Source organism: Aythya ferina (assembly GCF_964211825.1).
Source record: "Aythya ferina genome assembly, chromosome: 15".
In the NCBI taxonomy this organism is placed as follows: domain Eukaryota; kingdom Metazoa; phylum Chordata; class Aves; order Anseriformes; family Anatidae; genus Aythya; species Aythya ferina.
In genome coordinates, this window is record NC_140314.1 from 1723495 (window position 1) to 1751246 (window position 27752).

Sequence of the window (27752 nt, forward strand, 5' to 3'; positions counted from 1 at the left end):
GGATCTGCCCCAGCTGTGCAGGGGGCAGAGGAGCTGTCCTGGATTGGGGAAGGATCCCCCTGGTAAGGGGGGCAGGAGGCTGGCTGTGCTTGGTGCTGCATGTAGAGCAGTGTGCCCCGCAGGGTCTGGGGATGATGGGTGGTGTGGCTGCTCGCAGTGATGGGCAGGGAGCACCTCTGGGTGCCTGGGTACCTGTGAGATTTCCAGTGTTTGTGCCTGAGGTCTGTGAGAGGAGCTGTGCCTGTCCCGTGGGGCAGTCCTGCTGCTCCCCAGGGCTGCTGGTGCACTGTTAGTGTGTGATGGGGGCAGTGATGGGGTTTGGGGCTACCAGAGCTCAAATACAAGTAAAGGTGGAGCAGGGAGGGCTGAATCTGCCTGCCCAGCACAGAGGGGAGCCCTCACAGGGCTGTGCATCCCCTCAGAGCACCCCGTCTTCCCTGCCAACTCCCCTGCCTGCTGCTCTGCTTTCCATCCTGACCTAATCTCAACACATGGAACAAACTCATGCCATGTTCCCCGACAGAAAAGAGAATGCCCACGCCGAGGCAGAGGCACGCTGTAATTGCAACCACGTGCCCTGTGGTGGCTTCCAAGCCATGTGAAGCGCAGCCTGCATCACACATGTGGGCACAGGCACCGCCAGGTGCAGCCAGCATCGTGGGTGTAAAAGCAAACAGAGAGCATGGCACTCACCTCCAGCCCCGAGGGAGCTGGGCTGCTTTGGTTCAACCTGTGCCCCGACCGTGGGTGAGGTTATTCACTGGGTTAATTGGAATTAGGGTGAGACAAACGCGGCCTTTGTGTTCAGCCCCTCTGGAAGCGAGCGAGCAGGCAGCTAAGTGCTTTTAGGAAAGTTGTTGCTTACTGAAATAATTAACCAAATGACTTATCTGGGAGCAACCTGCTGGGATCAGTTCCTGTTCAAACTGGGACAGGGCACGCTGCTGGCACGTCCCCACCGCAAGTGTCTGGGGGTCCCGCTGCAAGCGAGGGCTGGAGCCCCCACCCTGCATCCCCCACGGCTCCAGAGAGCATGGAAGGCGTGTAAATGGTGGCACTGCTGGGAGGAAACCAGCTCGACCAGGCTTATTTGCTTTTCTTGGGGTAAAACTTGTTGTCTTTGAGCTATTTTAAAAGTGCAAGCTGCTTTTCTGCTCAGATCTTAAATCTTGCCTGTGTGCTCAACCAGGAGCGGTGCCAGTCTTGGCCTCCTCCTGTATGGGTTTAGCTCCATCTCGGGGCATCTTTAAATGCTCCGGTCATCCCAGGTGCTTGGGATCATCCCCCTGGGAGAGGACAGGCTCCCTGGCTCGTGGTGTCCCTTTTTCCCCCTGTGGTTAGGGTGGGTGAAGGGACAGATCCTGGCCAGAGGCGGTGCAGCCCTGTTGGGCTCTGCGCCCTCGCGCAGGCTGAGCGCTTTCCCTTGGCAGCTCAACAGCTTTGGGGGCTGTTGATTAGAAACAGCCCTCCAGTGCCTAGCTTAATCCATCAATTTATATCAATAGAAGGAATAAATTGGGGCCTTTCTAGCAAGCTCTGTCCCATGGGAGATGAGCCCCAGCCCTTTGTCGTGTACCCCCCATCGCTTCCCACGGGTATGGGCACAGGGGGATGCGTGGGACCGGGCAGTGCCACTGCCTGGGGGATGCAGAGCAGGGCAGGGGAAGGAGTGAGGAAGCTGCAGCCGTCAGGGCTGCCTCGTGCCATGGCATCAAGCGATGCTGCAGCTGGATTCTGGTGTTAGAGGCAAGTGATGGAGCTGGAGGGCCTCATCCAGCCCCATTTTCCCTTGGTTTACCATGGGGGGTGAGGAGCAGTGCAGAGCACAGCAAGGTGATGAAGCTGATGGTCCCAGCACCTGGTTGGCATGTCCATGCTGGCTTTGCAGCTTCTGCCTCTCTATCCATGCCTGAAAAATCACAGAATATTTCACTTTTTCCCCCTTGTGCTGTGGGTACGAACTTCCCTTGCCTGCAGGGGCTGAGCGCCCCAGCACGCTGCTGGCAGGCAGCAGCGGGAAAGTGCAGGGGATGGAGGGCAGCGGGGGAGAGGCTGGGAAACTGGGAAACGCTCCTGTGGGGATGGGAAAAAGGGGCTTGTGCAACAGCCAGCCTTTAATTAAGGGTCTTTAAAGCGTTCTCCCAGCTGGTTGCCATTGCCTTGCCATATTGGAGTGGTTTAGAAGCAGTGCTCCTCGGGAGTGCCTCCCTTCCTGTTGGCTCTGCTCGGGTGCCGCGTCCCCCCCCCCACGCCTTCCCAGCAAACAGGGCTGAAAAACGGGGCCGTGTGTGGGTGGAGGGATGGGGAGCACACAAATATCTTTAAGGCAGCTTCTGTGGTGTCCCGGGGGACTCGGGGCTCTGGTGCGGAGGAGTACGCCAGGGGGATGGCGTGGGTGCTGGGAGGGAAGGATGTGGTCTCGCACCTGGGGTGCAAAGCCTGTGGTGCTGGGGGGACTGGGAGAGCTGGGTCTGGCTCTGGGGTGGGTGCAGGAGCCAGCCCTGGAGCTGCAGGGATGCTTGGGGGACAGGCAGGGAGGTCCCAGCTGCACCAGAGCCAGCTAACAACTGAAAAGCAGGAGCTCACCTGTCCAGCAAGGTGAGTTTGTGTGTGTGAACACTGTTTGCGGGCACAACCTGCTGGTCTGCTGTACCCATGGCTGCATGGATGATTTTGTATCTCCTCAAAGACCCCAAACCTGGCAGCATCCTGCCCTGTGTCCTGCTGCCTTGCGGAGCTGCAGCCTCTCCTGGGGTGCAGCTGCTCATGTTGTGCAGAGCCAGGGTGCCTCCGTGTGCCCAGCTGCTCTGGGCTTGGTGCCGTGGAGCTGTGCCCACCGCGGGGCACATCTGCTTTTGCTGACGGTGCTCAGCCCCCCTGTACAGGCTCCTTGCACCTGGTGCTGTGCTGCCTTCGGATCTGCCAGCACAGCAGGTTTTACACGTGGAGATGCAGCCATGTGTTAAGAGTCCTCCCTGGAAGGCTTCTGCTCTGATCTTGGTCTGGTCGCAGAGGGGAAAAATGTATTGTGGGGCCCTTCCTGCTGCAGTTTTCACGCTGTTCCCTCCATGGGGTGATGCAGCTGTGCCATTCAGCCCTGCCTGTCTGCAGGGTGTTGACAGGGCCCCTGCTCGAGCTAATGGCTCTGCCCCATTTCTCCCATCTGCAGTAAACTCAAAGAAATGAGTTTTTTGCCCACCTGCCAGCTGGGGGGAGGTTGTTTTGCACCTGAACCTGCACAAGGTGTTCATGCTGTGACTCCCCAGGGCTGGGGTTGCAGAGTGGGAAGCAATGCAGCCCCCTGCACCACCCAGCCAGGGATATTTTGATCAGAATGCTGGAAAAAGGAACTTTCCACAGAACAGCCCCGTCGCTGCGGTTTGCTCTCCCAGCCCCACAATAGTGCCTTGATCAAAGCTGGGGCTGAGCAAGGGGACAGCTGAGCGCCATCCTCCTCCTCTTCCCCGTGGCTGCTGCATGCCCTGGCCTCACTGCAGCACTTCTGGTCCAAGCCGGCTCCAGTGACATGGTTTGTGCCAGGGCTGCTTCCTCTGTGCTGCTTAATCTTTGGAAAAAAATCACAGTAAAAGCTAAGAGGAAACTTTAATACCATAATGTTGAACGGGACTGAAAGAGAAGCGCTGGGAGGAAAGGGTGAGACAGGGGTTCCCAAGCATGGCTTGAAGGCTGCTCAGGGATGCAGCAGTAGGAAAAAAACAACAATAAATCAATGTTTTCTGGGCTGTGCTGATGTGCTGAGCTTGGGCACAAGGCAGGACAAGGCTGGTACAGCAGAGCCTCCTGTTGCCTCTAGGACAATTGGGGTCATTTAGACCTATCTGAGCTCAAGGCCCCTCTTGTAGCTGCTGGCAGGGGACACGATCCTGGTGCCAGATGCCCAGGGACCGATTCCTGTGCCCAGGAGCGTGCCCGGCCAGGCACACAGACGTCGCTGCAGCTGCCTGGAGCGAGCGCCTGCAGACAGCAGAACAGGCTCGAGGTCCAGAGAGGCTTCGCAATAATTTCCACATTCCGTAATTTTTCTCAAGAGGGGAAGAAAGGCAAGCCTGAAATAATTACCCACACAGGCCGTCATTGAAATGTTCTTTACCGCGAGCACTGATCGCTTACTGTATTTAACAAGACAATTTTGGCTCTCGGCACATAAAAGCAAGCAATGATTAAAGCTCTTGTTTTCAGGATCTACGAGCCAGAGCACAAAAGTCTATCGCTAGATCCAAGTCAGGGCTTGGCAAATAGCTCATGGCTGGGGAGGGAGCCAAGGTGAAGTGGCTCCGCTGGCTATCTGCAGGGCTGGGGAGAGCAGTGGGTGCTGGTCTCCGCCTGCCCCGGGTGCACAGGAGCATCCCCGGCAGCAGGGGGTCTGCAGGAGGCTGGGGTTGTTGCAGCTCCTCGGGGATGGGAAAGGTTTCTGAGTGGTGGAAATGGGCAGGTGTTGAGTTTGAGATTCCCTTGGGAAGGGGGGGTGGGTGGGTCTGCTGCTTTCTGCCTCCCTCTCGGAGCAGGAGAGGATATTTGGGGGATCCCTGGGGAGGCAAAGAGCTTCGGTGTGCGCAGGCAGCAGCACAAATTGGGGATTTGTCTGGATGCGGTGATATCTGGCAGTGCTGGGTGCTGCGGGGCATCCTGCCACCACGCTCCTGCTGGGCACCGCGTGGGCTTTAACCCCCTGAGGCCATGGGTTTGTGCTTCCTGTGGCTCCCACTTTGGTCTCCTCCGTGCCTTGGACTGTGCTCAGCCCTCTGCAACAGGGAGCAGCTAAACTGGAAGGAGCCCAGCCCTGGTGAGAGGCTGCCTGGGTATCACTCTTGCCTCAGGGTGAATGTTAGAGCTGCTGAAAGCACTCTGTTGTTTCACGCTGTGTACCACCCTGCTCACACACACTGCCCCAAAATGAACCCAGATGAGCACAGCCAGAGCTGACAGCAACACTGGGGGTGCTGCTGCAGCTGCCCCGTCCTGCAGCGATGAGTTGGGGGTGCTGTGAGGTGCTGGGGACGTGGGGATGCTCTGGGCGCCCCTGAAGGCGCTGCAGCCACTGTGTGTGCAATGTTGCCCAGGCACAAATTCTGCCTCTGAGCTGCAGGTTTGCACGGCTGTTGGAGCTGTGATTGGGATGGGATCATCCCCCTGGTGAAGGGCTGGGGACTGTCTGCTGCAGCACAACCCCTCCTGAGGGTCTTTATTTTACCTTGGGACTCTCGAGGCTGCCAATGAGGCAGGATGCTGAAGTCAGCAGTACAAAATCCTGGTGTGAGCCTCCTGTGGAGGCAGAGCACGGGTGTCACATCTCAGCTCTGTGCTGGGCTGCTGGCAGCCCCGGGCTGTCAGGAGAGATGGTGTGAGCAGGACAGGCTCTACCCAGCTCAGGCAGCTCCAGCGGTGGCAGGAGCTGGGCATGAATTTGAGCATAGGAAACTGCCTTCTTGCTGCCATAAATCAACCTCGCTTGGCTTGGTGCAGCTATGTGACTGAGACCAGGTCAACGTCTGCTTCAGATCTTCCTTTGCTTGGTAAGCTTTTGTCCTTGAGGATGGTGCTGTTTCACCTTTGAGCCAAGATAAATGAGTCTCAGTATAGCAACCCTAAATCTATCCAGCCTAGCGCTTGGCTTTCCTGGGTCCCTTTTCTTGCTGGAGGGTAGAGAGGGCTTCCAGGGAAATCCTTGGGACAGCTGAGGCACAGTTCTGCATGGACAGCATTATGCAGATTTCCCTGTTGCTTTTCCCCTGGAAAGAGTGCAAGAATTCAGACATTGAATAAATTCCAGAGGCATTAACTATGCTAATCAAGCAACTGCTTATACACAGGGTTGTTATGCACTGCCTTCCTCTTCTCCAGCATGGTCAAATCAAATAAATAAAATAGAATTATTTTAGAGGCCCTTTATTTCTTGCAGTGGCCTCTGGGCTCTCCTGGAGTGTGTGGTGCTGTGGGAACCAGCTCCTGGTGTGGCTGTGTCCCTTGGACAGGGCAGAGTGGTTACCTTTTGGCTGTCCCCTTCCTTCTGGCATTAATTGGGAGCATCCCAGGGCAGGCTGCATCCTGTTTCCCCATGGATGTCCATCTAGCACTAGCCGGGCTGGCTGGAAGCCCTGTGCCAGCGCAGGGCACAGCTGTCACTGCCACCCACCTGGGGCTGCGCTGGCCCTCTTGGCTTTGTTTTGTGTGAAAAAAGAGCATTTCGGGAACTACTCCACCAGCCCTGCTAGTGCAATCCTGCCAGCCCTGGCATATGGGCAGCCTTCAGCCACGTCTTCTACTCATTCGGAAAATTGTGCCTGTTGGAGTTATTTACTGCTCCGATCGATAATTAGCATAGGTAGTGGGATGTATTTCATGAATGAAGTGCTATGCTTGTGCCTACGTGTACTATATACTGCTGTATTTCAAGAGCATAAATAATGCCAGGGAATCAGCAGAAATTAAAAACAAACGGTGCAATTTGCACCCCAAGTTTCCCAACACCGGGAAGCGAGGAGGAGCGGCTTTGCGCAGCACTGCTGGGCTCTGTCCCTGTTTATCCAAACCTTTCCAGCTGATTGCGGGCAGGCAGCAGAGCCGTGTGCTGGCTTCCCCTTGGCAGAGGCAATACCGGGCATCTCCTGCCAGCAGGGGAGAGCCACCTGCTTTCCCCACGTCCCCTCACACGTTGGGACCTGGGCTGGCTGCTGCTGTGTGCCTTTGGCACGTCCCGCCTGCCATCGTGCTGCTCCGGCTGTGGCACACCAGTGTTTGTTTTGTTCGAGGGCACAGAACCCAGCAGCATGTGCCGCAGCCACCGGGCTGTTTGTTTTCCTCCCAAATGTAATATAGAGCTAATTATATGGAAACAAAGCATAATAAATAGTTGGGCTATGGGCAGCCCCCAAGCACAGGCCACGAGCGCCCGGCTCCCCGTCCCTCTGGTAGCGTTTAACCGTTTCCCCCGCATCGGTGACGCAGACGTTCTTCATAAATCAGCGGAGGTAGGAGCACATTTGCTCCCCCAGCTTTGAAGAGGCGTCAGATCTCTGAACAGAGGCTTCTTGCTGGGTGATCCTCTGGGGCTGGTTCTCATTTCCTTGTAGGAGGTGGGTCTGGAGCCCATTTTGTGCGTTTCGGAAGGCTCGGGGAGGGGGAAGGGGGAGAAAAATGAATGACTTTGCTTTGCTGACAAAAAAAAAAAAAGTCTTGACACCACGAGCACTGTGCACCATTAACATCCCACTGACACAATTATTTACCAAGAAGTCTCACGTATTGATTTGGCAGTAACAGCACACGCTGTAAGAGGCTGAGGGTGCAGCGATGCAGAGAGGCTCCGTAAGTGCTACCCAGCCTTGCTGCTGGCCTCGGTGGGGCCTGATCCTGCCTGGGTGAAGCCCACTGTGCTTGGGTATTGCTGTGCTTTTTCACCCCAGCCTTGCTGTGTGCCCAGACCCCACAAGGAGGACGATGGCACTGAGGGATGTGCCGGAGGTGACTGGGAGCAGCTGCTGGTGATGAGGGACACTGGAGCCCTGCTCCCCTCCGAGTGCTGCCAATCATTTCTGGCAGGTCCATCTCCTCAGCACTCTGCCCAGTGCCGTTGGAGACCTTCACAAAATGTCAGTCCCTGTTCAGGACCTTCACCAGTGATCGCATGCATGGCTCTTGGACGAGGGGTGGTGAAGGCTGGGGAGAACCTGGGATGTGCGCGGGTTCCTGGGTGGGTGGCTGTTGCTTTCTACTGCAGGGTCCCCATGGTGCTGGGGGGCTCGGGTGGGGTCCCCACAGCACATGGAGGGTCCCTGTGGCTGGTGCAGCAGGTGTTGGGGCTGGTGAGGGACGTGTCTCTGCAGTGGGATGGAGCTGGTTGTTGTGGCTGCTGCTGTCAGCCCTCAGAAAGAGCCTCAGGGTGCACCCCATGTGGGGCTGCAGCTGCTCCCAGGTGGATGTTTTTCATGTGCTTCCCCCCCAAGAGGCAGGGAGCAGAGGTTGGCCGGCCATTGTCCTTGCTGCACCAGGGCTGGCCAAGTTGGGCATCACCCCCGTGGGCACTCAGAGGTGCTGGGGAAGAGCAGCATTTGACCAGAACAGCTCCAGAGGCAAGGTGTCAGAGCCCTGCAGCTTCTGGGAGCGTGCTGCAGGTGCTATGAATGAGTGGGGAGGTTTCCCATTCAGCTCTGCCCAATTTTGGCTCTCTTGGAGCTCCACATTAGGGTCATGCTGAAGAGGAGTGTAAGAGTCTTGTCCTGCTAGCCCAGCACATCTGCAGCAGCCTCAGGGCCACCAAAAACTGGGTGCTGAGAGCTGAGACCCTGTGGACAAGCCCTGGGAGACACCTTCCCCCAGGAAGAGCTCGGGTGCTGCCCATGAGAGCATCACTAGCCACGACTGTACACAGAGCCGCATCAGGAAGAAACTCCCTGGAAGAATTTTAAGGAATTTATCTGGCAGTTTTTTAAAGGTAATTGTAGCATGAAGGTTGAGCTGGAACATTTCTGCCTCACTGGGCTGTTTCCACCACGGAGCTGGCAGCAGGCAAGCTGCTGAGTGAGGAACTGGCGTTGCCATATGGAGCTCTGCTCTGGCTGCTTGCTAAAGAGAAAATCATACAGGGCCAGGACTTGGCAGCCCTTCCCCACAGAGACCACTTGTGTGAATGAATGTTACTCATCGGCGTTACTCAGTGCTACAGGATCTGGCCCGCAGTCATAAAGAAGAACTGCGCTTGGCCACGGTTCAGCAAAGCACTCACATATGTGCTTAGTGCAAAGCACACCAGCGGTCCCAGTGACTCCCTGGGAGAATTTTTTTGCTTTAGTACGCTCCTTGCTGGATCCACGCTTCCATTGGACTTGTTTTTTTGAATCTTAAATGTCCCCTAGCTTCCTCGGTGGAGGTAGCCTCCACGTTGGTGTCCCCATTGAGTTTGGCTGAGAAAGGAGCCCAACAAGAGGGGAGTGGGGGATTTGCAATGGAAGGCTGCGGTGGGAGGCTGGAGCAGGCTGGCAGGGCTACATGTTATTTCTACATGTTATTTCTCTTACGTGGAGCAGGGAAGAAGGAGGAAGATGCCTGGCCTGAACTGAAAAAGAACTGAATGCTGAAAGCCACAAACTCCTTGCTCACATCCAACCCAATTTTTCACAAGGTCCCTGCTGCTGCTGAGGCTGTGGCTTTATCCAGCAGACCCCAGGACCAGTGAGATGGGTTTTCATCCACGTGGGGACGGCTGTCCCTTTGTCTCTGTGCTCATCTCCAATCCAGCTCAACCCTCTGCAGTGGAGCTGCAGCAGGGACACATTTGGCCTCCAGTATTTACGCACACAAGTGCCAATTTCCCCTTTCATTTCATAAACGGGTAGTTAAGTACATTAGTGAGCCATGTGAATTGGGACAGCGATCATACAGGCAAGCTCCAGAAAAGGAAATACTAATGTACAGCAAGACGAGAACAAATTCAAAAGAATAGAATAAACTCTTGTTAGATATGAAGTGCCTTGCCAAGCCAGTGAATCTGGATGTAGTTAGAGAGGTGTACAGTATACAGAAGAAGTCTGTAATATTTTATTCCAGGGATATATATTTCCGGGACAAGTTGTTAGGTTGACCTCTAGTGTTCGTTTTCTTTATGGAAAATTTCTTGATAAAGTCCTGTTTTGATCAGGTCTTGTATCTTTGCGTTCTGGAAAGGCTTTGGGGGGAGTTTTTGTTTTTCTAGCAAATGAAAACTGAAAATGTCAGCGTCGGGATGCAGGAATTTTCTAACTAGCTGGCTGACAGGCAGCCAGGCGTACCGTGGAAATGTTGACACACCATTACCTATAGGAACGGGCTGGATGCAGTCCTGGCCCTCAGAGGCAGTGGGAGCCATGCCACTGGTGCCGGGGCCAAGCACTCAGCCAGGAGATCAAAGGTATATTTTTGCTGGAAAGTTTAGCTTGGACAGATCGTTTGCATTTCACTGATGTTCTGTTCACTGAATTCTGTGGTGGGGGAAAAAATGTTATTTACTCTATGATTCCAGTTTTCTCTTACAGCCATCCCCATCTGTCTCTGAGATTTACATCCTAAATTTTCTTCCTTATGAACTGCTCATGCATTGTGAAAAGGATTGAGTTTTACACTTGGTTGGAAACCGAAGCAGCTGAAGTTTGGAAGGGTTTTCCCCCACATTTGTTGCTGGAAGACTCCCATCCCGTATGGTCTAATTGGTATTGTTGAGTATCATGTGTCTCAAACTGAAATCCAGATATAATTTATTTGGGTTTGGGTCATTGATTTCAATAGCTGAAAATGTTTGAATGGCAGCCAACCAATGCTAAATATCTTATTTTTTTCCTCCCAAAGCATTCTTCCCCAATGTCAGGGAGCTGTCACTAAAACTATTTTTAATTGTTGTATTTTTGAATTCATAGCATTTTGTTGGAAAATATTCATCGCTTGTTTGCTCATAGAGGGAGGAGGAAGTTCTGGTCTTGAGGTAAGTGATGAAAATCCAAGTAATTTCACTGACCTCACTTATTTATTTGGAATTATGCAAGGGGGAAGTTATCCTCTGTAGCCTGGGTGCTCTCACACTGCTCGGAGGCTCCAAAAAGAAGCACTTCCAGGTAAGCTAAAGAGCAGAGTGATTACTCTAAAGTCCTCAGCAGTTAAAGCCTGATCTGCAGAAAAGCAAGGTAGAATATTGTGTTTACAAATACAGAAGTAAAGAAAACTACATGCCAGTGTTTTCAAACAGTGAATTCCTATGTGAACATATTATTTGGGTTTTTTAGAATAGCAAAAGCACAGAAGGATTAGTTCTGAGATATGTTTATTTGCAAACTGCTGAAAATATACCAGCTACACAGAGATCATCCAGAAGGTCTTAGATTCTATTTCTTTTTTCTCTAAAATTCTGCAATGGTCACTTGATGTGAATAGGTTTCACTGCGTGTTTTGGTTATGAACTGAGGTTGCTGGTGAGCAGGCATCTGGGGCCGACTTTGCAGGGTAAACTCTGCTGCCATCCCCCAGCACAGACCTCGCTGCTCTCAGGCCCTCCAAATGCTGTTCACTCCCTGCCCAAGCGGAAAGCTGGATCTTGTTTCAAGGAGTTTCGTGTGAATTCACCAGAGAGAACAAGGAGATGTCTTGCTAGCATCTGTTGTTTCAAAACTGTCCTTCCCAGACAGCTGGAAAGGGTAACACTTACATGTCCCAAATAGCTTCACACCTTCAAGATGGCTTTTTTCCTTCTTTGTCAGCAGTAGGGCAGAAGAGAGCCATCAGCACCCCCGCTCCAAGCCTTTGAGATGTAGGGCTCCATTGCTCACACATGCACACAAGCTGCGCTCACACTCTGTTGCTGCACAGATGCATCAACCTCACGTCTTGGTGTCTTCCCTCGACCAAAGCAGCTAAAAGCAGCACAGATTACACTGAAACCAGCCATGATTCACACTTGTATTGTTATTATTATTATTATTATTATTTAATAAAGTGCCAGGTTGCTGCATTTTCCTGGGCTGTGTGAGGTTTCAGCTCTCCTCAGAGTGAGGAAATCTCACTGGATCACTGCTGGGATTAGTCCAGTGCTTAAGACCAGGACAGGGGGAATGCAAGGCGAAGCAAGAGATGAACAAAGACTCACTGCAGTGATGGAGAGAAATTTAGATTAAATATCCCTCAGCACACTGAGCACCTGTTGGCTGCATCAGCACCTGCACTACTTCTGCTAAAGATGTCCATCATTACTTCATCAACATCTCTGTTCTCATCCAGTTCAGGTATCAGCTAAAGCCTGAAGAGAGAATACCTTTAATAATTTGATGCTTTTAATGCATTCATTCAGGCCAATTACATAAAATTACGGGTCTGCCCTTTTCATCTTACAGATTCTATTTGTCCTTAGAGTGTATAAATGTTAAATGAGCCCACTCTGTAAAAACTGTGGGCAGTGTAAAACTTGCAGAGCAAATATTTTGATATGTTCAAGCTTTGAAAATCTTTTTGAAGATAATTTCAGAGATGTCTCTCACATTGTTGGACAGAGACAGCTTCTCCTACATGCAAACAGTACTGATCATCAAATAACAAATCGCTAAGTGAATTACAAAATGGCATTTGCTCTCCTTGACCATGCCAATGAGTGTAACTTAAATAAATCCATTCATGAAGGCCTAATTAGCAGGGACCATTCAATTTGCAGCTGTGCATGGGAAGTCTTTGCTAATCACAGACTGAATCCGTCAGAGTGCTGAATGCTGCTGAAGTGCTGGAGAGCTGAAATCACTCAGGGATCAAGCCCTACATCAGAAAAATACTAATTTTGTACAAGCACCAGCCCCTGCACCCTCCTGCAGGGGCTGGTGCTTGTACTGGGCTGGATGTGCCTAGGGGTCCTCGTGTGATACCTGGCCCTCAGGAAACTGCTCCTGGCCTCTGTTTCTCCAGCTGTCAAATGGACATAATGATGCTGAATATCTTTTATAAGACCACTTTGAGGTCAATTGAGGAGGGAAGCTTGAGTAAAGCTGAGTAACTTTTGTTTTTGTAAGTGCTCTTCAGTGTTTCTGTTAAAAAATTCCTAACTTGGAGAAGCTGCTACTATTGCATATTAGTGAGATATGTTCAGGTTAGAAGATATTTGTTTATTAGTAGTACCAGAAAGATGTTAGTTGTTTACAGTAACCTACAGGAGTCCGAATTGCTGACTGTCCCCTATTGTGACATGTGCCAGACAAATGGCAGAAGTCAGAATCACTGTGAGACAGGTACATCAATTAAATGTATTCTTGTCTTCATAGTTGCAAGTTAGAAGTTCAGCACCAAATCACGTCTTCCAGGGAAACATTCTGTTCTCACATCTACTCCCCCAGCAGCTTTGTGCCTGTGGCTGGATGGGTGCACCCCTTTGTGATGCTTCTTGCATCTAGATACACCTGAGAATGTCTTCTTAGCAGGAGCTACCATGGGAAAGTAAATTGCAGCCTTTTTTCAAAATGTAGGTGTGCTGAAAATGAGAGCAGGGAATGGGACTAGACCACAAGGCAAAAGCACATGTTCGTTAACCATCTCCAGAGGCTGTAGGGGTGCGGAGGAGCGGTGCACAACAGCATCCTTGTTCTGGCGGCTTTGAGACCAAACAAAGCCTCAGCCCTGGGCTGGGAGCACCAGCCGCCTCGGGTTTCACCTGCCCTTTGTGCCTGTGGGAGAAAAGCAACTCAAGGGGACAAAACCTAAGGAAAGTGGTGCCCGTGCCAGGGTAGTGGTGCAGAATCCCTGCTCGGTTTGGCAAAGTGGGTGCTCATGTCCCACCCAAACCTTGCTGGTATGCTGGACAAATCCAATGCCTGTAAGTCTGCAGGGTGTGATTCTGCCTTGATCACCCTCAGCAGCAGTGCAGACCCTGCAGATCTCATTTCAGTTTGTTTTTTTTTTGTGTGTTTTGCCTTGCAGTCATGGTGGTAAGAATGAGGCATATACCTCCAGCAGCATTTTCCAGCTAGCATACAAGTTCTCCTTCCCACTTGATTAGGGTCCCACCACCATATTTGTTATCTGCTGTTAGTTCATTAGCTTGAGGTAGTGAAAACAATGGAATTAACAGAAAAATGGCCTGTGGTCACATGTTCTTTCTCTTTTCTGGAGACTTCAAACCTATGGAACAAAGTTAGATCTATAGATCATACTGTATAAAATGTGACCTAAAAAACCTGAGCACCCAGGCTGTCAGTTCTCTGTCATGCCATTTGTCATCAGCATGGTGTAATTATCATGGACTTTAGTGACACAATAAATATGAGAGCACAGGTGGTATCCATTTTCAGCTGTTTAATTGAAGAAATGAAAGATCCTGTAATACAGAACCAACACAGAGAATTTGTCAGGGTACACTAAAAACTTCAATAGCTATGACCTTGAGGTCATAAAATTACTGATCAGGAGTAGAATTTTTTATGACACAGAAGTGAAGAGTATCGATTAAAAAAATTTATAATGCAATATAAATGGACAAAATGGCCCACTTCAGTCCTCTGCATGGCCTGAAAACCCAAGAATGCTGTGTGCAAATCAATACAAATAATGTCTTAAAACATAAATTTCAATTCATTTATGAAATGCAAGCTACATTTTTTTTCTTCTGGAGCTACCACAAAAAAAAAGGAAAAAAAAAAAAAGAGAAAAAGAAAAAAAAAAAAAAAAGCAACAGGGAATAATTCCTCCAAAGCTTTCTGAAATTTACTGGGGCTTGCTGGTATCTTTTGCATTTATAACTGTGGCAGAATGAGGCTGACTTTTGACTCCTGGGCCTCATCAGCTTCATGAACTCCAGGAGCTTGGTAAGAGCACCCTTTGCTACAGCTAGAACTGCAACTATGGACTGGAGGTCGACCAGCTCCATCCCTGCAAATAAGAACATTTATAAATTATTCTGTGAAGTGAGACTCAAGCTCTGCACCCTCAGCCAAGCTCTCTGAGTGAAATTGAATGTGATGGCACTGTCCTCTAGGCTGGTGGCTCTAGGCTGCTCACCACTGCTCAGGCAGGTTAAAGCATTGACCCAGAGACTTCAAATTTCCCAGTTTTGTCTTGTTTGTTTGTTTTTGGCAGCTGTTCCCTGAGGCCCAGAGCTGGTTAGGCTTGGTCACACATGGAGGGGCGCGAAGGCCTTTTCCTGCCCATGGCGCCCGCCGCCATTTTGTGTCTCAGTCCCCTCCTGGTCCCATTTCCCTCTCAGCAGCTGGAGGGATGGCGGTGAGAAAAATCTCTGTGGTGTCAGGCTTTGAGGGTGCCTGCTGCCAGACACCGGTTTGGGATGGCATGGCAGTGCCTAAGGTTTCAGTGGTTTTAAATATTATCTTCTGTCTTCTCCTTTTCCTCAGAAGAGGGTCTGATCCTGGGTGGTGCTGAGCAGGCGCGAAGAGCAGGTTCCCTCCGCTGACAACAGGAGCTGAGCTCGTGCCTCTGAGGAGAGGATAAACGACCGGTACAACTGGATACTGCGCTTCCCTGTTCGGGGCCTGGAGCACTTTAAATCTTTAATAGCCTCTCTGATATTGCTTTGATCCATGTGTTGCTGTCTCTCACCTGATTCAGTTGTGGTGTGAGGTACATCATTTAACAATATTTAACTGAGACAAGGATATTGACGTGCCTTGGAGGGATAGTTGACTTTCCTAGTAAGTGTACATACGTTCTTCCATGTAATGAGATGGGAACAGGTTTGAGAGCCACACTTAAGTAGTTTTTATATAGCAGATTTGGAGTATCTTTCTGTGAGAGATTAGTTTTAAATTCTCATTTAGAGAAATCACTTTATATTCTCAGATAACTGCTTTATAGCCTATCTACTTTTCTTGGGTATTCAACAGATCGTTATACCAATGACTAATGAAGTGTTTAACAGTTCTCACACAGGGTGCCAGGTGTACAGGTAGCAAAAGCCATGCAAGATATTTGTTAAAGAGTTTGGAGTGGGTGTCCCCTGAAAACATCAGCAGTTCTCCAGTATTAAAGGTTATTAACGTTTGGATAACTCAATGGTTCCTTTTACAAAAAAGTAAAATCTGACATCTGCTTGCTAAATATCAGTGATGTCTCTGAGCATAGCTATGGAACAGAAATCCTGAAATAATGAAAGGGATTCAGAGGGGCTGACAAGACAGCCATGGTGCAATTTTGGTATCAATGGAGGGGACATCGATAGCTCACAGGAATGGGCCTGTGAGTCCACTGGCAGCCTGAAAATAATTGACTTTTTTTTTTTTTTTTTTAAATAAATTCCAAACTTCTCAATTTTTGAGGAAGGGATGAATTCATGTTTTAAAGTAGTTTAATATTAAATCCAGAAATTCAACTAAGGTGATTTTCAATGCAGCAATTTTATTCCCTTCCATGTAAATGACCTTTCATATTCAAGCTGCCTTATTGAGTTTGGTTGGATTTCCCAGACAAGAGAAAGAGAGCAAATATTTCTTCAAGGCCTGTGCTAATGGATTTATTGAATGCTTTACAGAAAGAACAACTACCAACCAACCAAGCACTTGTTTGAGAAGCACAGATAACATAGTAAAGCTCATGACTATTACATAACCGAATACAAATAATAAAGAATTTTCTAATTTAGGTGGCTTGAAATGCTTTTATTGAAGACATGCTATTTGGGTCAAAACATTTTTGTTAAAAATTGCTTGTTGTTCTCCTTATGAATAGTTTTAAGTGATTTGTTTAGATCTTTTTAAAATCTAAATTAATTTTCTCAAATTACAGATAAATGGCTTATTACAGTTCAACACGGGACTTTGTTGCACTTTCAGATCTGCATCCAAATCTTGCTCGTCCTGTAAGTCTCAGTGACATAGTACTTTTGTTCTCAAGTGAAATTGTATATGGCTGTATTACATTTCTGCAAAATTATGTAATTGACATGTATTTAGATACTAATAGCATTAGTATAATTGTTAGATATAAAGTACCCTACTTTCTTTGTGCATAAACCAGGAAAATGAAAATTGATGCTGTTGTTGTCCATAATATGTGGATACTACAACTGCAGATATTGACTGGACAATTCAATGTCTGAAAGTATCAGAGGTTTCTTTGTAATGTTTTAAATGGATACTGAATTAGTAAAGGCATGTTCAGAGTCAGCATTATGTAGTCACAATACATCTGTAACCTACAACAGTCTTTTACAACAAGCTATGAACATAAGGCCTGGTCCTGCAATTTTTACTTGTGTGCTCAATCCCACTAAATAATGTAGTCCTTAATTATTCAAACAAAAGTCTTGTTGAATGGTATGGTCCTTTAACTGGATAAAAAATCTCACAATTACACATGAAATGGGTTTGTTTCTGTTTCTTTAGAACAAAAAGCAGGTTTTGTGCTTGTCAGGCTATTAAGGAGCTAAGATCTTTGCTTGGGGGAGCACGAGAGAGTAGGATGAACTGAAAAGTGAACTTAGCAAACAGCAGAGTTTTGTACTTACTAGTAAGAGTTGAACAAAAAGGTGTGCAGTGTAACTCAGTGTTTTTCTCCTTTGGGTTTTAGATGATTGAATTAAAAATAGAAAGTCTGAGGACCCAGTTTTTCATTCTTTGGTATCCAAGATTGTTTTAATACAAGAGGGAGAAGGCTACTTAGCTCTCTCTTCATTATTTCCCACACATCACTCCCTGTAGCCCACCAGTGATAACGTGTCTTTAAATGTTTGGTGCTGCTGGGAGTTGGTGCCTGGAGAACAGAACAGAGAAGCTGCATTTCCACATGGATGCACTGCCAGTTGAGCTGCAGTGCCCTGCTACAGCTGCATCTCTCCACGTAGGGAAAAGTAGCTGCATGTTTGCAGAGCTGTATCCCCCACAGAAAACCTGATGCATTGTGAGGAGCTGAAAACAAGTTTTCCTGTTGTCACAGCTTTTTGTTTAGAGGGGCACAGTTTACCACTTTCTTTCTTTTTTTCTTTCTTTTTTTTTTTTTTTCCTCATTTATTTTAAACATATGAAGAAGAAATCACATGTTTTTTTCCAACTTTTTATGAACTCCTGGTCTCCAGCAAAGGTAATCCGTCACTCACAGTTACTCACAATAAACTGGTTCACTTAGATTGTTAAAAGATTTTATTTTACAAATAAAACTAATTTTGAGTATTGCAATTAGCAGATGTTAATAATAATAAAAAACCACAGCAACCTTCTTTACAATAACTCACCAGTATCTGGTGATAACCTCCTAAACACATACTGACCAGTCTAAAGCAGCTGAGCTCTTGGCATTCAAAGTACCTAAATGTCTTTTTTTTTTAATTTTTTTTATTTTTTATTTTTTTACTTTGGAGTTTATTTTTTAAAAGTGAAAAAGACTTTTTTAAAAGTCTACGAAGCTTGCAGTGTTGTAATGCTGTAGTCTCATGATTTGGTTGAGCAGTCTTAAGCAATGCTCTGCCAAAAAAGGCAGTGCAGCCCATTCCCTTGTGGCTGGCATGTTTCACTCCTCCTCTTCGGGTGAAACTAATGCTTGTGTAGTTGCACAATAAAGTCGATCAAGGAAATGATCTCTGAAAGTTCTTAAACCCCTTTCTCCCCCCGTAGTTTTCAGCCAGATCACTTCCTTCTGCCAGCTTGCTGTGCAGCCCTACTACTAATATAAGAATAATGAATAAATTTGCAGCAGGGATAATGGAGATCTCTTTTGTAAACTGTAGTTTTACATCAGCATAGTTTATGTAAAAAGTCATCCTAAATGTCAGTTCTTCACACCAGTGGTGAGATACAGGGTATGTTGTAGTTTGATTTCATTTATTATTTTTTTTTAAAGAAGCAAAACTAAAAATAGAAAAAATACTAATTCATTACATATTGTGGATAGATAGAAAATACTCTATGATAAAAAGACTGGAAGAACTTTGGAAGATGTTACACTATTTCCACATCCATCCTTCTAACGAGTTTATGTCCATCAGTGTAGGATAACACAGCTACCTTGCTCCATCTAGTGATTCAGAGTAAACTGGGAACGTGAGACCTAATTTTTGAGCACGTACAGATACTGTACAGTTGTAGTGGAATCGGTCAGGTTGTACTGCTTTGTGAACAGATAGAAAATTCAGCATGTGTTGATTATTAAATTGCTAAACTGTCCCTTACCGACCTCTGTCTTTCTGCTGTGTTGCAGTGACAGTCACCCTTCCAGTCTTTGTTACCATACTGCTTGCATTGCTTACCTCTTAAATTCCCAAACTAGTACTGCTGTGCTCTTCTCTCCTGCTGAGGAGATATATATATATTTTTTAATACCACATAGATATATATTATAATACATATTATATATTATTCTACATCAACAACAACATCACTACCTACCTGAGGAGAGGATACTGTAAACAGAAAAAATTATAAATGTTTTGGGTTGAACTTTTGTCCTCTCATTGTCTTTACAAACAGAAACAGATGTATTTCTTTTAATATTTTCAGTCACATTTTTTAAAGTAAAATTGTATGTTTATGTTGTAGTCCTTAGTTCATATGGTAATGTGGAATAAATAGATTAAAATGATTACCAGTCAGAAATATGTTTATTATCATCAGTAGAGTACAAGTCCATGAAATCTAATTCATCGTATACATCTGTGTTTAATACTTGTATTCTATAATCTTTTTATTTTTTAGAATGTAATCGGTGTGGTTATTGGGAAAACAGATGTCAGAGGCTTTCCAGACAGAAAAAGTAGAGTCTTTTTTTTAACTGTTTTTACTTCATTTTCTTATGTGGTATAATTTGGCATGTATGACTGAAATCGATATGTAAATGGTAAACAGACCTCTTAGTGTAAAGTGTATGGAATAGAAATGAAAAAAAAAACTGTGGGGGATGGGAAACAAGAGGAGAGAGCAGCATTAGTTTGGGTAAACCTTATCAGTTAGAATTCAGTTTAAAAAATTCCAGCATGGAAGTATTTCAGCGTCTGAAGAAGATGGTACCAATTTGAACACGCTAGTACTATAAATACTGCTGGAGTCAATTCTTCATATTCATTCTGTCTTAGAAATGTTAAGGAGATGTCTTGAGTGAAATGAGTAATTTCTAGTCTGGGTAGCACCAAATTAGTATTTCTCAAGAAAAAATGGGAATGATACATTGTTAATACACTGTTAATTGGAAACTGAAATCATGTACCTACAGATTAGAGACAACACAGTGCTAGGAAGCACCTCCAGCCACAGTCATTCCAGCTCTGTGTGAAGTGCTCAGTTATGCTGTTGGTATCGGCATCACTGAGCCTGCTCTATTGGTGAATTTTTGGAGGGAAGTCATCCTCATGAGAAGCAATTCTACAGAGCTGGGAAATGGGGTGGTTCACGTGGATGCCTCCATGGAACTACAGCCAGGTTGCGCTTACTGTATGCAGATGGCTCCACAGTTGTTACTGATAATTTGAAAATAACATGTTGCAGGCTGCTGTATGATCCATGGAAAGCTTGTTAATTAGCTGTGAGGGAAAAGGGAGTGCAGCGTTTCTTACTCTCACTTAATCATGAACTTCTATAGGGCTGGAAACCCTTTGTTTTAATCAGTTAGACCCCTTAGTACTATCTGAACTGTAATACTGCCTGTAATCTGCAGCTGTGTATGTCATCTTGGTCTTCTCATACATGGGCACAGCCCTCTAAAAACTGCCTGCCTAGACTATTTTTGCTAGTACATACGCTTATTTATGAGTTACCTTTGTTAATGTGTTTGGGTAGGATGACTGCTTTGAATGCTGTACAGTACAGTTCTTTAATTTGTAAGCTTATATGGTGCTACCTGAAGTTAAGTGATACGTGTGGGTGGATGGTATGTTAGGGGTACAGCCAATTTAGGAATTGTAGCTGTCCCCATCTATGAACACCAATGTGTTTACCAAAAAGTCTGCTGACCTCTAGTGGTACTCACCAGATTGCGGATGGCAGTTCTTAATGACAAAATCTAGCCAAACCTCCCAACACAGATTTTATACACATGTTCTTGATTGAAACTAAGGTGTGCTACTGAATGCTAATAGTGCTGTTTGGTTTTGCAGACATTGGGTCTGAAAGATACACCTTCGGTTTCACTATTCGTGATTCACCAACTTATTTTATAAATGTTAGTTCTTGGGGCAGAGAAGAGTATATTAGATCACTTTCAGAAAGCTTTAGAGTTGGTGACTGTGGTAAGTTGGAATTTTTTTTCTTAATGTCTCTGTTTGAATGTGTATTTTTTTCCCCAGTAATTCAGTGTTATGTGTTTGTGGTTTTACTATATTTTTCTCTGAGGGCTTGGAAAACAGTCTAATTGGAAACAAATTGTTCAGTTAAGTATATAGAGGAAGGGAATAAAATCTCTAGAATTTAAATTCAAAACCAGTAAATATGTAAACAAAAAGGCCAGATAGAAATCCACTGAATGCAGCCACCCAGAACTTACCTATAGCTGAATGGATCTAAACTCTTACATTACATTTAGTTCTTACAAATTATGAAAAATAAACTCTGTAAAGTAGTTCAGTTTTTTATTTTTGTCTTCATTACTTTTAGATATTACTATGATTGTCCATTAAAACACAACAGCAACATATTTATTTACAGTCTGTGCTTGTATATTAAGTTATTAAAATCCTCTGCTGCCCACGATTGCTGTATCAGAATGTTTGAATGAAACTCATGCCTATGAAAAGTATGCACACAAGAACGCTTAGTCATTTTATTTCCATTAAATGTCTTGAGGACTCCTTTGGGACTTTGGCTATAATGTGAGCTGTCTGGACAGACACTGTTTTCAGTATGAAAGCATTTAACAGTAGTTGTACCACATATCTGTTATTTTTCATATCCGACCTGGGAAGCAACCATTTTTAAAGCTACTTCTCTTTATATGTATCTGTTTGCAGTTTTTAAACATAACTTTTCAATGTTTTATTTCAGTTACAATTGAAAATCCTTTAGTCCAGTCAAAGGAAGGAGAAAGGGAAGAAAAATTCAACCCTGTAACTCCTAGGTAAATTTAAAGTTTTACTGGCAGATCTTTCCAGTAAGATCACAGTTAATAATTTCTTTAATTGCCAGCTGATTGCAGCAGCATACGATTGGTAGAAGTTTTATGTTCTTGCTTATTCTTCATCTCTTAAGCTTTGTAGCAAGTATATATCCATACTAGTTACACTCACTACTTACTTTCTGGCTAAAAAGAAAGAAGTAGTAGAACAAATGTCAGGTAGAATCTTCACTGGGAAAAGAACTGTAGATTGCATTTCTGTAAAATACATTTATCCAGAATATATTGATTATACCTTATTTCAGTTGGCTAACAGTGCATTTTAAACATTCCTAAACTCCTTGGGCTCTTTCTTTGGAAAACTTCCTACCAAATCCAGTCAGACCATAGTCGTCTTAGTATGTCACAATGCCAAAACCTCTCACTTACCTGGATTACAGACATTTCAGATTTTATTTATAGTCATTGTTAAGAGCTGAAAGGCTTAGAAATATGTATTCTATGTTGCTAGCTTTTGAATTCTAAGTAAATATTAAGTACACAGTAATAAATCTTCTGTAAGAGGAAAGCTAGAAAATTATATTTAAAAATTATTGAAAAGTTGGAATTTATATATATCATTTGGGAAAACAAAGGAGAAAATCAGCAATTTTTTTCACATATGAATTGAATTAACATTTTAGACTGTTAGTGTTGGTTAAGTGAAATGTGACTTGTTTTTTTTCTGTGCATACTACCTAGTTGCTACAAATTACTGCTCAGTGAAAATCATTCAGTGGTGAAAACTTCTTCATGTTATGAAATGGACACCAAACTGCTTTCTCTGTCGCATCTACCTGTCAAGGACCCTCAGGATTATTATTCACTGGGTGACATCGTTGCAAATGGACAAAGCCTTGATGGAAGAATCCTTAATGTGCTTGCAGCTGTAATGTCAGTAAGTTAAGGTGCCACAGTGTTTCTCTACTTAGCATGGCTAACTTAATTGACTTAAGTGTGAATATTGATTTTGGGACTCGGTGACCAGGAATCAGTGTTGTTTGTTTAGGTTGGCAGTCATTTCAACTGAGTTGAAGTATAATCTACTTAAAGTTTTCATCTACAACATGAGGGAGAAATTTAAGGGAATGGAAATGTCCTACAGAAGTTGCCTTTTTGAAATCATACATATGCAAGCAGTAGATAATTTGCAAATATGTAAAACATGGATTTTTATAAAAGTGTCTTCTTCTCTTTCTTTTTAAAGGTTGGGGAGCCAAAGTATTTTATGACTTCAGACAAAAGAAAAGGTCAGAGGTGTGAAGTGAAGCTCTATGATGAAACAGAGATGTCTTTTCCAATTATATGGTAAAATGTTTTAATTTACTAAGATACTCAAATTCATACAAGAGTAGATAAAGAATGCATACTCTTTACAGTACTCTTAAATGTATTATTTGTGTAGCAACTGTGATGAGGCAGCAACATATATTAAACAGAGATAATAGAGTAACCTTACATGTATTGTCTAGTTTTATGATGTACTGGCTGACTGCTAGCCAAGAAGAATTAAGAAGTGGAGCGGAGATAGGTGGTGTTTTTTTGCTTGTTTGGTTGCAGTGCAACAGCTCTGTTACTCTTGTTCTAGTGCTGGTGTGTAGTGATACAGAGCTGTGTGCTTTAGGAGTCCTCATAAGGAGAGACTAGGTGGAGTTCCTGTGCTTACTTTAACTAGTGCCTTTTGCTCTTGCAAGGAGTTATAGGTAGAGGCAAAGATCTGGGGAAATCCTTGAGCAACAGCACTATAGTGAAGATATTTCAGAGGCCATCAGTGAACAGGTGGCTGAGGAATACTAGATGAAAAGTAAATATCTGAAATCTTTTTGCGGGGATTGAGAAAAACAGAACAGAGCTGTGCTTTGGCAGTATTCTTGCCATCCAAACTTTAGAGGAACTACTTGAGAGATTTTATCAAGCTTTTTTTTTTTTTTTTTTTTTTTTTTTTTTTTTTAAGAATAGCACTGACCTCACTCTAGGCTTATCCACAGTTTACAAAGGTTCCAGTGTTGGAAAGCTGGCTGAACATCTGGCCTAGTGATGTGAATAACTGGCTTGTTCCCACAGAAAAGGCTCGAATGATAAGCAGCTACTTTCTTTCTGATTTGCTTTAATTAGAAATTACTTCAGTCAAAACTTTGAAATGCATGTAGCATTTTTCCAAGTGTGTGTGACATTTAATCATTTTGAACAGCCTAATAGCCCTTTTATTTTATCCTGTTTGGCATGGGATAATATAGGGACAGTATTGGACCACACTTAAATCATCCTACTGGCTGTGAACTAGATGCACATGGATATATGCAGTATTTCATTTGCATGTGCATGTAATAAGGGAATTGTTCTCTTTGATCAGTTTAATTATAACTGTATTATTTGTTTTGTACTTAACAGTTCTAGTTATTTTTCAGAAATGTTTTGACCCACTATTTTCTCTTGTTTTAGTTGGGATAATGAGTCTATCCAGCTTGCACAAAGTTGGATCCCACGAAAAACAGGTATAATGTTTTTGTCTTGATGTTTTTACTGTAGTTCTTAATGTGATGCATGTTCTAAGGTAACAGATTTTTTATTTTGTGCCCAGTAATATTTGCAGCAGATGTGAGAATAAATTTTGACAAATTTAGGAACTGTATGACTGCAACTGTGATATCAAAGACTATTATTACAACTAATCCAGGTAAGAGCTATTGACATATTGCTTCTGACAATTGCATAATTGACATATTAGTAATCACTGTAGACTAGAAAGCATTAATGAATCCATTGGAGATCTAATTTCTTCTACCAGCTTGCCTCAGAAAGCTCCCTCTTTCTCGTCTGTTATATCCTGACCAAGTTTTTGACTTCCATTTCATATATATAAAAATAATAATGTATATATATAGATAAAATCTAAGCAGCCTTCATATATTCCATGTACGACTAATGGTAAAAGAAAAAAACCAGAAAGCATCCCTTGGCTAAATCTACAAGACATGACAGTGCTACCAGAATTAAAAAAGTTATAGAATATATTTGTTGTTTTTGCATATTACATATATTCACAACTTAAATATATATATTTTTTAAAGAAACTGCAGAAGCAAACGTTCTCTTCAGCTTCATAAAAGAGAGTGCACAATCAGGAGCTATGCATGATAAAATGGAGGAGCAATCAAAAGAATCTGTTAACTGTAAGTTAAAACACTTTGATTTTATTGAACTAGATAGTGTAGTTTTGTAGTGAAGTTGAAATTTCAAGTTCTTTGTGTGTTCATATGTTCACGTGACTATGTGAGCTTGTGCCCTGACATGTTCTTTCTGGCTTTAATAAGTAAGAAAGATGGAGAGGGAAAGTTTTGATCAACTTTTGATCAACTCATTTTGGGTTGATACAAAGATTAAGTATGAGATTTTCCTGGATATTTTTTTTCCCCCTGTAATCATAAGCTTGCTCCAAAAGGAAGGTGTCCAGGGCTTTTCTGATGCTTTAGATTAAATCCTCTCTTTTTTACTACCTTGAGGTCCTTTTTTTATGTTGTTGCTTTTCTGTGGTGTTTGTTTCTCAGACACAAAACATGTCTTTTAAATTTTTAGTGGAGACTATAGTTAACGTTTATACTGTGAAGCAGCTGAAAGAAAAAGCTTTACAGAGCGATGGGAAACTTGAACCAGTCTTTGGCATTATTTATGGCTACATTTCTACATTGGACATTGATGATAATGTATCTAAAGTTATTCGGAACAGATGGTAAGCAACTGTTTCTTTTAAGTTTGTATTAAAAAGTGTTTATCCTGCTACCCCTGGCCCAAATTAGAACAATATTTAGTCTAATTCTGGACAAGAAGTAAAACTGCTCTGGAGGAGGACATGAATTTCTGTTGTGTAGACTTTTCAGCATTAGCAAGAAAGAGGAGCTAGCTTTATGAAGGACTTTTTGGTCCTAGAGAAAAGAGGCCATTTCTTCTTGGATGGACTGAGTGCAGAAGATTAATTTTTTTTTAAGAGTCTCTTGGGGAATCTCGGTCTAAAGAAAAGAGGCTCAAGCAGGGAGGAATTACATACATGCTTTAATTATCTTCGTGTTTCAGTTCAATATGCCGTTTTGTGGTGAATGAAATGTCAAACACATGCACTTTCTGTGGTGACATCTCTTCAAATTCAGAGTCAACTTTTGCGAGCTTTGACATCCTCGTTAATCTGACAGACCATACAGGCACTCTTTACTCTTGTTACCTGTCTGACTGCGTAGCTGAGGAAACATTAGGCTGCACTGTAAGTAGAAACAAATGAGGTTGTTCTTATTTGATCTGAGCTGTGAAGCCTCATGAAAATTGCAAATTCATCTGACTGTTCTTCATATATACATACGTTCTTCATTTATATATGTGTGTGTATGTATATACATACAGTGGTTAAACTGTGTACATATGGATATGTATATATACTTATGTTTTTTTTTTTTAAAGTCAAAACTTAGAAGTCATTGACTCCTAATAAGAAGAAATATGTTAAATATAAGAGTGAATACCCTATTCAGAATACCACTTCATATAAGTTAATTTACACTTTTCTGAGAACACGATCAGAATTCCCTAACTTTGATTCTCAAACACCCTGTAATATATTGTGATTAATCTGACTGTCTAGGTATGTGTATCCCAGCAAATACTATATTAAAAGAGAAAAAATAGAGCTTAAAATTAATCATCATTTTGTTGTGATGTTACAGTTATGTGCTGAAGTAGTGTTCATTGATGTCATGTTATTAACAGGTTCACGAGTTCCTCACCCTAACAGAAGACAAGAAGACTGCCTTGAAATGGCAACTTCTTCTGGAGCGAAGCAAGATTTATTTTAAAGTTGGTATTTAATATTAATTTAAAACAGTGGCTGTTTCCCATTAGGTAGTGTATGTGAGTTGTGCTGAACTTTTCAAAATAAGCATTAGTTTTTATACACAGAATATTCAAAGTAAGTGTTTTTTGTCATAATTTCAGCATCAGATGATGTCTCTTCATGTAGAAATGTGCATTATTATTAGTTATTTCATTCTTTATACTGGACTCCTTTTTTTTCATAGAACTGTCTGTTTTAGGACAACTCTAAATTGACTCCCTGTTTATAAAGTTATCCTTCTTAGCAAAACTGTTCTTACTCTTCCTTCTCCTCCACTGTCTCCTTCTATTTCCAGGAAATAATGAAAGTGTTTTACTTCAGTAGTAAGAAGTATAAAACAGAAAATCTGTGTATTCATGTTTAAAATAATGTAAAATGTGTATAAGTAAATATGTCAATTAAATATGCTGTATGATATTTGAAAATAATATATATCAAAATACTATACATCAGAAAAAAAAAAAAGAAACAACAACAACAACAACAACAAAGACCTTTAATTATTTTTACAGATCACTTTGTCACCCAGTTGGAGAACTGGTCTGAAGGTGAATATACTTTCATGCAAACTGGCAGACCCTACCGAGGCAAGTCAGAGCTTGTTGGGAAAAAGAAAGAGATTAAACCATGTGGACTGATAACAGCTGGGAAAAGGCCATTTCCTCACTATATTATTAGAGGTAGAAGATTATTGGAGTATTTTGCTGAGTATGTTCTGATGGTAGAGAAGGAATATGCATTACTAATTGTTTAAGTGGTTTTCTGTGGTGATATTTTTTTCTAGTGATTGTACTTTGAAAAGTAGACTAAGTTCTTAGCCTAAGAAAAGTTAGTTCTGCTGAATTCATCCCTTTGGTGGGGGGGGGGGGAGGAGGGAGGGGGAGGGTAGTAGATGCTTTCTTCACTCAGTTTAGAAAACACTTGAAAAAATCAGAAATAACAATTATACAAGACAAATCTCTTGTGCTTTGTTTAACTGCTATGCTACTTTTGTGCTACTTCTGTGTTGTTTCAATAAATAAATAAATAAAGGCTATCCCCTTTCAAGTACTGCCTGCATTTGTGGTGTACACTGTTAAGTCCAAACACGGAACTTTCGGCAACTGCAGGGGGTTGGAAATAGCCAAGATTTTTACAAGGCTGCTTTTCTTTAGGACAGACTAAGTTTTATTAGAACAGACTAATAATTACCAGGGACTGCTGACAATCAACAAAACAAGTTAAGACTGTAGGTGGCAGAAAAGAAAGTAATTCTTCTTCCCCAGTTTTTAGCTGAACAGAAAGAACCCAGGTATGTACATTTTGCCCTTCTCCAGATATTTTTATTTTTTTGTCTGAA

The 27752-nt window shown here is 43.8% G+C and overlaps 1 protein-coding gene across 1 annotated transcript; it reads left to right on the forward strand.

Moving 5' to 3' along the window:
- MEIOB (meiosis specific with OB-fold) lies at window positions 1-27460 on the forward strand. The gene is made up of 15 exons (XM_084537381.1): window positions 1-62; window positions 14862-15158; window positions 16249-16321; window positions 19149-19206; window positions 20543-20674; window positions 21426-21498; window positions 22237-22432; window positions 22742-22842; window positions 23977-24029; window positions 24116-24211; window positions 24606-24707; window positions 25111-25264; window positions 25606-25789; window positions 26290-26376; window positions 26926-27460. The coding sequence occupies exons 3-15, from the start codon at window positions 16253-16255 to the stop codon at window positions 27049-27051; spliced, it is 1431 nt and encodes a 476-aa protein (XP_084393507.1). The 5' UTR covers window positions 1-62; window positions 14862-15158; window positions 16249-16252; the 3' UTR covers window positions 27052-27460.
- Window positions 27461-27752: the final 292 nt, after the last annotated feature.